Here is a 10,810-nt window from a genome sequence, read left to right as displayed (position 1 = left end):
TATTGAAACAGGTTGGTAAAGGAAAACACAGTATACCTATGATTTTCATTTGTTACATTTTGATGGCCCATCTTTAACAAACAAGAGGTTGTTAGGCAAGATTTACCTCTTTAAAAGTCATGGTGCCCTTAGTTTATTAGGCTATGTTCATGCAAGTGCTTTGTTTCTAGTTAGTTATTTGATTAATTTTATGATCAAGTTAATGTAGTCACCAGGTAAGATTCTGTTACCCTTCTTCAATATGCAAACTTGGGGTTACCATTGACCAGAAACTGAACTGGACTAGCCATATAAATACTGTGGTTACAAGACAAGGTCAGAGGCTAGGAATCTTGCGATGAATAACTCACCTCCTGACTCCCCAAAGTCTGTCCACAATCTACAAGGTACAAGTCAGGAGTGCGATGGAATACTCTCCACTTGCCTGGATGAGTGCAGCTCCAACAGCACTCAAGAAGCTTGACACCATCCAAGACAAAGCAGCCCGCTTGATTGGCACCCCATCCACAAACATTCATTCCTTCCACCACCAATGAACAATGGCAGCAGTGTGCACCATCCAGAGGTTGCACTGCAGAAACTCACCGATGCTTCTTAGGCAGTACCTTCCAAACCCACAACCGCTATCATCTAGAAGGATAAGGGTAGCAGATACATGGGTACACCGCCACCTGGAAGTTCCCCTCCAAGTCACTCACTGTCCTGACTTGGAAATATATCAGTGTTCCTTCCCTATATCCCTTTCCAGTTTCTTATGGCAGTCTGCTCTCTTATATGTCCTGCTCTTGTATAATGCTGAATTCAGCCCAACAGTCACCATCTCTTTCAAGCTCTACAAATCACTTTTCACTACTATTACTTTTATTTTCCTGTGATCATTTTTAAATTTATAATTTTGACACTCTTAGGTACGTAATTTGTCCTGGGTGCACTGAGGTTTTGAAGGATGTCAATTCATTGTTGACAGATTTATATGTGAGTGTGCCTCCAAATTCTGTTATAACACTTGCCCCCTGGTACTCCAGAAAACTCATAGCAACCCCACCACTCTCTTCACAAAAAAAAAACACCAGCTGAATGCATTCAAGTAAAATGGGCCTGGATATATTTTTTTAGATGACCAGTAATAATAAGGAGAACCCATTATTTTATGACTAAAAGGGTGAGTGAGAGAAGATAGCGCTGAAGGGAATCTAGCTTGTCATTGAATATCTTGTCATTGTTCAGCATCACTGTGCCCTTATTCAGTGCATCAAGGGGCCCATGACAGTCAGCTCTTTTCTAGGTCAGGTGATTTTTAGTGGCTCGTACTCTCCAAGAAGCAGAAGATGAATCTTAACAAATAACTTCCAACTTGACTTGAATATAAGCACAGGCATTTAACCAAATCTTAATTTTAAAAACTCATTTTAAAATGGAAGCAACAGCTCTCCCACTGATCCTTGCCCAGCAATTCTAATCATTAAATTTTTTACTAAAACATAAGTGGGGTGGAACTAACCTGCTTTTACCTTTAATAAAATTACACATTTTGAACAAAAATGTGAATTGTGGTGCATTGTTTCACACTTCACAGTCCATAACAAAATTAGGAAAGGAACAGAAAAGTGACAGAGTGATAAAGCATATGAACACATGCCAAATCCTGGACCTCTGTGTACTTTATACAGTTGCCACAGCTGGCTGTGTAATGGTGGTTCAGTGGTTAAAAGCAACAGGACTTATTTGTAAGATGCTTGTACTTTCCAGCAGACAAGAGCTCTTCTCTGCTAGGAACATTCCATTTTGTTTGCTCAGGACCAGTTGGGGGCCAACTGGGCAACTGGTGAAGGTGGTTCAAAGACATCATCCTCAATAGTCTCCTCAATGGGTTTCATTTTCCCTGAAGTCCTAGTATATGGGGACCTCTCTGTTGTATTTAAAAGAAAACAGAAACAAAAATAAAAATCTCTGCAATCAAAGTTGTTTGCATCCAAGTTAATTGTCAATAATGCATAAAGTCTTTCTTTATTACAAACTTAATTAGCTTATTTTTGAGATGGAAGCTCTAAACAAAATAGAAACTAATGCCCTCCATAGTTTATTGACAATGTAATGGCAAGGTTTGTGTGCAAATGCTACAGTAACTTCAGGTGAGGGAAAATGTCCAATTAAACTTGGAAATCCAAAGTTACTGCCTGGATTGCTCTTTTAAAGCAGCAGCACAGGCATGTCAGGCCAAATGGTTTCCTGTGTTGTAAGATTCAATGAGATGTGCTGCTCTGCCATATCTTTGCAAAGATAGCAATTTGCTGTTTAGCTTACTATTGAAATGCATTGAACAATATGAAGTTGTTATTTGCACAGTAGATTCAAGCTAAATGCACCACAGAAAGTGAGGTGTTGTCCATTTGAGTTCCCTTTTAACAGTGTAATAGTTGCAAATTACTGCCAGTCAATTTTGTTGGCATTGAAAATTAACTTTGACAAGTGTGGAGTCTCATGCCTTCAGGTTTTAATTATTCTTGGAGTTTATAAAATGTCAAATTCAATTTTTTTCTCTTTTCTCCCCCTCACTTTCTTAATCCAATCTTTCTCTTTCTGCATCAGATAAGGCATTGAATTCTAACACTAATTTATATTTCCATCTCTATCCTTGGGCTGTTCATTTCACAATCTTTCAATTTGGTGGTTAAAGACATGCACAGTTACTTGTCCTGTTTACTCAGGTCTCAGATACCCTGTCATTCTCACTGCAAAGATCATGCTTTCAGCAACTTGCCATGTAAAAAATTTAAAAACCTGTACGTGTATTGGCAAGTTGAACTAATGGCAGATGCCATTAGATGCCTGCCACAAAATTATTGCCCGCTGTATTCCTATCTAAATTTCAAAAGTCGACCAATAATAAATGAGTGTTAATTTATATGGTTGCTTATAACTGTATTTGTTCTGATTTACTCGCTATTTCAATTTTGCACTGATTCTCAATTGCATATTTTTTGGAAAATCACTTAATTAGCTTGCTCTCAGCATAATAATTAATTACAATAATCACATCAAACAGCATGCAAGTTAATTTACCGAGCAAATCCTAAGAAACTATTCTTGTTAAAATTTCCTTATTGAAATAAAACTGAAGATGTTATGTTGAAAATAAAAGGTCTTGTAAATTAAAACATAACATAAAACTAAACAGTGCTAAGAATGTATTTGCAGAAAGTGATGATAAAGTTTGTCTATCCCTCCTTAGAAACTACTTCTTGCCCAGCCCCATAGGCCTATTAAAACTATAAGACATCTTTTAGCTATACATTTGTTTTATCCATCCTTCAATATCAACCATTTTCAACTTATAATCAGCTGCATCTCTTTGAAAACTCGAGTAAATTACTGTTCAAAGTTATCAAAAATCATGCACAGTTTACCTGAAAACTTGGGAAACAAAGAAAAAGTTTTCCATTAGTGAGCTTTGTTTTATTTAAATATACGTGGTTAATACCAGCCAATGTTATATTCTTACGTTAGGATATTAACACTGGTACAGCAGCATTTGTGCAGATTGAAAGGATACACAAAATGTAGTTATGTGCACAATGCTCAAATGCTAGAGATGGACAAATGTTTTTTTGAAAATGATACAAGAAATCTATATTTTTACTCATCTTAATGAAGTTGAAAGAGCAACCAGCAAGGAAGATTTGGTGATACCAAATTCAATGTGGTTTGTTACCATCTTAAGAACCATCTTATCGTACATGGAGGGTTCCATTTTTCCAGCTGTTCCCATTCTGCCCGTATGCAGAATCAAGCAGTTGTATGCAAGCAATAAACAGTCAGTGTTTATGCTCATCAGGGTATCTTGTGTTTTGTTGTTGGAAGGAACAAAAAGGTGTATGCTTCTTTTGGCCCAAGAAACAGAAACCGTTTTAAACCATCCAAATTATAGATATTAATTGTAAATTTTCAAAACAATCTGGATGTTCACCGCTAGTCACACAACAAATATCCCTGGCCAATAATTACATCAGATCGACAACTCTTAAATGTCACACAAGGTTTTTTCAGGCTCATGCTAAAATGCGTGTTTGCTAACCTACATGTATCTGTCACTGCTACTGTGACAGTGTGGGATGGTTTTCTTCTTTTACCCATTCCTCTCCCAAAGGCTAAGGGGGCAACTGCAGCATTTGCATGGAAATGACTCAAACCATGCATCAATTTGGGATTTTTCTGGACTATACGGCTCAGTAGCAAATGGCAAGGAACATTTATGCAATGAGTCATTAAGAGTTAATGGCCTTAGTTATTCCGCCTGTATCACTGCAGAACAGAATTTTGCAATTTAGACATCGCTACAAAACCATCAGAAAACAACAGCTAGGCACTGAAATCTGGTTAAGATTCCACCATCGGAACAGGAGGCTACCTTATAACTCGAGAAAGGTCACAACAAGATATGTTGTAGGGAAAATACAGAAAAGCAGCCAATGGCCAAATGACTTTACAACTGAGAGCTACAATTTAGGCTAAATACGTTAAATCTCGCACTATTACCATATCAAATTTGTTACAACTGTAACCCTTCTAATGCAAGTATAGGCTTGAAACTGTGGTCAGTAAAGGGACAATATGTTCTATTACTGTGTACACACCACAATATCATCCTGTTCTTCCTCAAGTAGCAGCATTTACTTAAAAAAAAACACCATTTCTGACAATACAGAATTCCATGAATACTGTACTAAAATTTTAATCTAGATTACGTGTCCAAATCCTGGAGCAGTGCTTCAACCTACAATATTCTGATACGATATTGCTCAACTATGTTCTAGTTAACCTGAGTCATCACAACAACTTTGATAAATTAATTTTCCTTTGAAGGCCGAGTAATTTAATCTGGATTTCTCCATAGTTAAGAAAAAAATAACTTTGGGTTTATAATAACGTACTGACTTTTCTCTTCCAGTACCTGGGACCATGTAGTTAGTTGCAATCGGACCAAGCATGAACAAAATGCAGTAGTTGACTCCTTTCAGACAAATTAGAGCAGTCTTGCAGGTTAGTTCCTTTTTACAAAATGAAAACAACACAAAATGTTAACGTCAGGCACAAAAAATCCACAGGCACACAGGGGAGCACACAGCTACCGTCACAACCTTGAATTCATACAGTTGGGTGCAGAATTAGGTCAGATATAGAACCAACTGAGGTTAGTCTGCTGGGTCGCTTCAAAAAGGATGAATCTGCTTTGAAAGTTTTACACCAGATTTTACTATTCTAGTCCAAGAAAAGTAAAGTTTATTTGTTATCAGGTAGGAAATATATAAAAATATTCCGTAGTTTTTCTTTGTTTAAGTGACAAGAAGAAACTTTAAAACTTTAAAGTTTAAAACTTTCCTCAGAAGAGTTAATGGGCAGGTTAGGAGTTTGAGACACAGATCATTTGATATAATCTGCGAAAAGGGTGGGTTTGGTGAACTGAAAGACATTTTAATTCCCAATGCTTTCTTGTATCCTTAAAAAGTGTCAAAAGTGTTTCTTGGTTAGACATCAGAGTCAATCTGAAGTGTGTATGGCTATGGCCTACAAGAAACATAACTGGATATAGGATATAATTATTTGGTAAGCATGGAGTATTAGTTTGTGGGGGAATGGAATATGAGCTGGACTGTGAGAGGAACATGTATCAATAGTGATTACAGCTTTAAGGACTGTGGTTTCCGTTAAATTCCTTTTATAGAGAATGTTAAGGTATCACCTTAAGGAATTTAGGATATATTTAGGATGTATTGGCAGAAGACATAGTTGAGGAAAGCCCTGTTTGATGACTATGAGTTAGTTTTGTTTGAATTACGCAAACCTCCTGGTTAAGCCTGATTCATACTTCTGAGCAGTTAGTTTGACGGTGCTTGACTGTATGCTGAAAGTCACAATTTCTTAATACATGCAAGAAAGTGGAAGAAAAGCGCCATTTATTTGATGCTCACGGATTGACGAAGCAGTGGAACCTCCATGTAGAAAATGTGATAGTCCATCTTCTGTATCGCTTGTGCTGGTCATACTGTTTCTCATTTTCATCATTGAAAGCTGGGAACATAAACTTGGCTGTCGCTCAAGCTTTTTGGCATCCTGTAAAAAAGGAAACTTGAGTTTCAGAGATAAGATAAACAGAACATTGCTTCTCAATATGAATCACTTGCTATTGAATGCCTACACATTAATCTTTTTCAAGGAACCTTACTCAGCACTCACTTTTTCTGGGACAGTTGCTATTATGGAATTTGGCCTATCTTAAATAGAAAGGAAGTACCACATAAGCGCCACTCAAGACAATATTTTCAACTTTGAACTAGGATTACCCGCCCTGCTATATATATTTTTGGACTGTGAGTAGCCCTGAAATAGTAATTATTTTAATATAACCTCCAGTAAAAAGAATATTAGATCCCTGAAACAAAGTTAGTTTATCCCATTCTGATCTTGTAATTGAGAGAACCATTCTTGGAAACTGGAAATCAGGGCCAATTTCAGATTCTTGGTAGAGGAGGGTGACTTAGGTGGCCTCTCTGTTGAGGGTAAATATCTGAGATAGCTCCCTACTAAAAGCTCTGAGCTACAAGGCAGCAGTTCACAAAAAGACACTCCTTCCATGGAGATGCATTGGGCTGTTCAACAATTCCCCATGACCAGCAATAGCTGAGCCCCTGCTGATTCAGTTCTCCTTTCCATGACAAAATTCAAGTACAGAAAGCACCATCATCAATTCCAGTTCAAATGTAGATGTTAGATTTCACCATTAAGTGGTGCACTTCCCACCTTATTTAGGAAAATGATTTATCTGGTTTCATTGTTAAATAATGTATACAAGTTAGGTTATGTGTCCAAGGTTATGTGTTGATAAGGATTTTTTTAATATTTGATTAAGTGCGCCTGGTAATAGATAGATTGTCTGCAAAGTCCTCCTCTGTTTAGCTTTCTGCTTTGTTTGGGGGAAAAAAATCCCTTGTAACACGCATTAAGTCTGAACTGGATACTTGCACCAAGTTTGGCTTACTTGAACCCATCTCCCTCTAAATTGTTATTGGATAACATAATAGGGAATATTTTACATCCATTCTCAGAATACAATATTCAAATGAGGCATGTTAAGATCAGTGGCAACATGTACTATGATCTACCTTTGCTGTGCTTTACAATAAGGGAACTAACCTTCCAGAGGGCTCGGCAGACTCGTCTGTTACTAGAAAGTCCAATTTAAATCTCAAAGTATGGATTGAAGCATTCCTTTAAAATAACAACATTTGGGGAAGAGAGGATGGGGGGGGGGGAAGGTTAGGGGTCCAAAATACATAATATTCAGTGAATAAACATGTTAAATCAGTAATTGTGCATTAAACAAGGCTGCAGGCGTATACTTTATTGGAAATATAACTTTTCCTAAAGTGTGACAGTAATATGTAAACGGGATTTCCATTACACTTCCCACAGTTACATGGCAGAACAAGAGCTGGTCTGAGGAAATTCTGGGCCACAACTTCTGAACTAAACTCAGTATTGATTTATAACAGAATAGACGAAGAAAAAGATCATGTCACAATTTTAAAATATGCATTGGAGCATGCTATTACTGCCCTCAGCCTTTACATTTTCATGGTCTTTAAACAGTCACTTCATTCAGTAACTTGGTCTCCATTGGCTCCCTCCCTCCCTTTCACCTCAAGTCAGTGACAATTGTTTTTTTCTCTATTCTTTCATAGGATGCGGGTGTCAACGGCAAGGCCACAATTTATTGCTCATCATTAATTGCCCTGGAATTGAGTGATTTGCCAGGGGCCAGTTAAGAGTCAACCACATTGCTATGGGTCTAGAGTCACATGTAGGCTAGACCAGGTAAGGACAGCAGATTTCCTTCCCTCAAGGTCATTAGTGAACCAGATAGGTTTTTACAACATTCAATGACGGTTGTCATGGTCACCATTACTGAGACTAGCTTTATATTCAAAATTAATATTTTATTAATTGAATTTAAATTTCACCAGCTGCCATGGTGGGATTTGGACCCATGTTCCAAGAGCATTAGCCTGGGCCTCTGGATTACTAGTCCAGTGATGTTGCCGCAATGCCACCATCTCCCGAATCATCAACTTTCCATTCTCCATGTGTGAGTCATAGTCAACAGACTATTCCACCAAAAGGGCATCACAGCCATCCATTTCCTGCCATTGTCTAACGTATGCAGACACACATAAACAGTGATCACAACTGGGAATCTGTTTTTCCACTCTCAAGCCCAGGGACTCAGGCCAATTACATTACTCTGCTGCCCTTAGGTGACTGAGTAATTTAACACAAACCATGATCAGGATCAAACCGGAGACCCTGTGGTCTGTATGGCTTAGTAATGGTGTCAGCAATATAGCAATATGTGGGTGGGGGTGGAAGAACACATGGATTAAAAGAAAAACACTTCCTCCCCTTGAATTTTATGTAATGTTCTTAGCCATTGTAGCTTTTCCGTTGATCTTTGGGCTGGCAAATCCAGAATAACTATTGCAGGATTATTAACTTTGCTTCATAGAGGTTTAGGACTTACATTTCCACTACTCTGATCGGACTGCTACAAAACTAACTGTGATTTAACTGAATCCAGACACAGTTTCTTTGCTCAGTTTTACCAACTGATTGCAGAATGAAGGACACAGCCAGATAACAAATTTGCTCATTCAAGACTTGCTTGTTAATTATGCAAGAGATTACACAAATAGAAAAACATCTGGGCAGGAACAGGTAATGAAGGTCAGCTTGCAATATTTTGAAGTTTCTCATTATATTTGGCCAATTCCATTTCAACAAGAAACAAAGCCTTGTCAGTCTAACTTAATCTTCATTCATTACTGAGATACAGGCACAGATGTCATTACATGCAGCTTACTTCCTTTACAAATCAACACTGTAAAATAATTGAACAACATCTTTCCCATCAATGGTAGCTGGATTCTCTATTTATGATGGTGGGGTGAGAGTGTCTGCCCTTGACATCAAGGCTGCGTTTGACCTAGTGTGGAGCTCTTGCAAAACTAGAGTCAATGGGAATCAGTGGGAAAACTCTCCACTGGTTGGAGTCATACCGAGCACAAAGGAAGATGGTTGTGGTTGTTGGAGGTCAATCATATCAGCTCCCGGATATCACTGCAGGAGCTCCTCAGGGTAGTGTCCTAGGCCCAACCACCTTCAGTTGCTTCATCAATGACCTTCCTTCCATCATAAGGTCAGAATTGGGGATGTTTGCTGATGATTGCACAACGTTCAACACTATTCGTGACTCCTCAGACACTGAAGCAGTCCATGTCCAAATTCAGCAAGACCTGGACAATATCCAGGCTTGGGTTGACATGTGGCAAGTACCATTCACGCCACACAAGTGCCAGGCAATGACCATCTCAAACAAGAGAGAATCTAACCATCACCCCATGACATTCAATGACATTACCATCACTGAATACCTCACTATCAACATTCTGGGGGTTACCACTGATCAGAAACTGAACTGGACTAGTCATATAAACACTGTGGCTACAAGAGCAGATCAGGGGCTAGGAATCCTACAGTGAGTAACTCACCTCCTGACTCCAAAAAGCCTGTCTACCATCTGCATGACACAAGTCAGGATTGTGATGGAATACTCTCCACTTGTCTGGATGAGTGCGGTTCCAACAACACTCAAGAGACTTGACACCATCCATGACAAAGCAGCCCGCTTGATTGGCACCCTTTCCACAAACATTCGCTCCCTCCACCACCGAAATACAGAGGCAGTGTGTACCATCTGCAAGATGCACTGCAGGAACTGAAGGCTCCTTAGGCTGTACCTACTAAGCCCAGGACAAGGAGGACAAGGGCAGCACATATATGGAAACACCACCTAGAAGTTCTCCTCCAAGCCGCCCACCATCCTGACTTAGAAATATATCACCGTTCACTGTCACTGGGGCAAAATCCTGGAACTCCCTCCCTTACAGCATCTTGAGTGTAGCTACGCCATAGGGATTGCAGTGGTTCAAGAAAGCACCTCACCACCACCTTCTCAAGGGCAACTAGTGATGGGCAATAAATACTGGTCTAGCCAATGACGCCCAATCCCGTAAATGAATAAAATAATCCCGCAAGTGAATTTTAAAAATGCACTGACTTCCATGCCAATTTGGCACTACTTGTAATTGAAATAGCACAGAGGTATTCAAGGCTTAAAATTTATTCTTAATGCTCATCTAACATCCTTAAACCTTTTTTTTTTAAAAAGGTTATGGGTTACTTGAACCTTTCAAATAGCTCCTAAACATTCTGCACAAATGAAATGCATGGGTGATATTATGTCATTAAATAGCCAAGTGTTCATCGGGTTTGCATGTGCAAAACATCTGGAGATCACAATAAGCAACTACAAAAACAACACAACAGCAACTGCACTCTAATGAAACATAATATATTGTCTACAAGGCAAATTAGACAGAAATATTGCACTTGGTGAATCATTTTCTTTGAAGGATTATTTGTCTGTTGAAATGTTTAGTCGGCCTCATTAATGAATGTCCTGGACACATTTTTAAAAGTTGTGTTCTAACAGTTTATTGTCCTGCAGAATTGTACTCAGACTGTTTGATTTGCTTAACTCTGTCCTCTCAGGTTGCAGTGTCTACATGGGTTAGTCAAACATTAAAACCTTAAATGCAAACATTTTCCTGATCATACCTCCATAGAAGCTCATCATCTGCACTGTATTCTAAGTGCTGTGAAGTTGTGTTTGCATTTAATGTTGTTGGACTTGAAA

The 10,810-nt window shown here is 38.6% G+C and overlaps 1 protein-coding gene across 1 annotated transcript in view; it reads right to left on the bottom strand.

Annotated features, from left to right (window-relative positions):
- Positions 1-648: 648 nt before the first annotated feature.
- Positions 649-10,810, bottom strand: part of bves (blood vessel epicardial substance) — a 74,351-nt gene continuing 64,189 nt past the window's right edge. Inside the window, exons 9-10 of the mRNA XM_041187347.1 lie at positions 5,970-6,111; positions 649-1,909 (exon numbers count right to left, since the gene is read on the bottom strand). Coding sequence (XP_041043281.1) covers positions 1,794-1,909; positions 5,970-6,111 — 258 coding nt within the window. The 3' untranslated portion in view covers positions 649-1,793. The remainder of the gene's footprint in view (positions 1,910-5,969; positions 6,112-10,810) is intronic.

This window comes from Carcharodon carcharias, chromosome 5 (genome assembly GCF_017639515.1).
Source record: "Carcharodon carcharias isolate sCarCar2 chromosome 5, sCarCar2.pri, whole genome shotgun sequence".
NCBI classification, from domain to species: domain Eukaryota; kingdom Metazoa; phylum Chordata; class Chondrichthyes; order Lamniformes; family Lamnidae; genus Carcharodon; species Carcharodon carcharias.
The sequence above is the reverse complement of the archived record's forward strand: the minus strand, read 5'-3'. Positions and strand labels throughout refer to the sequence as shown.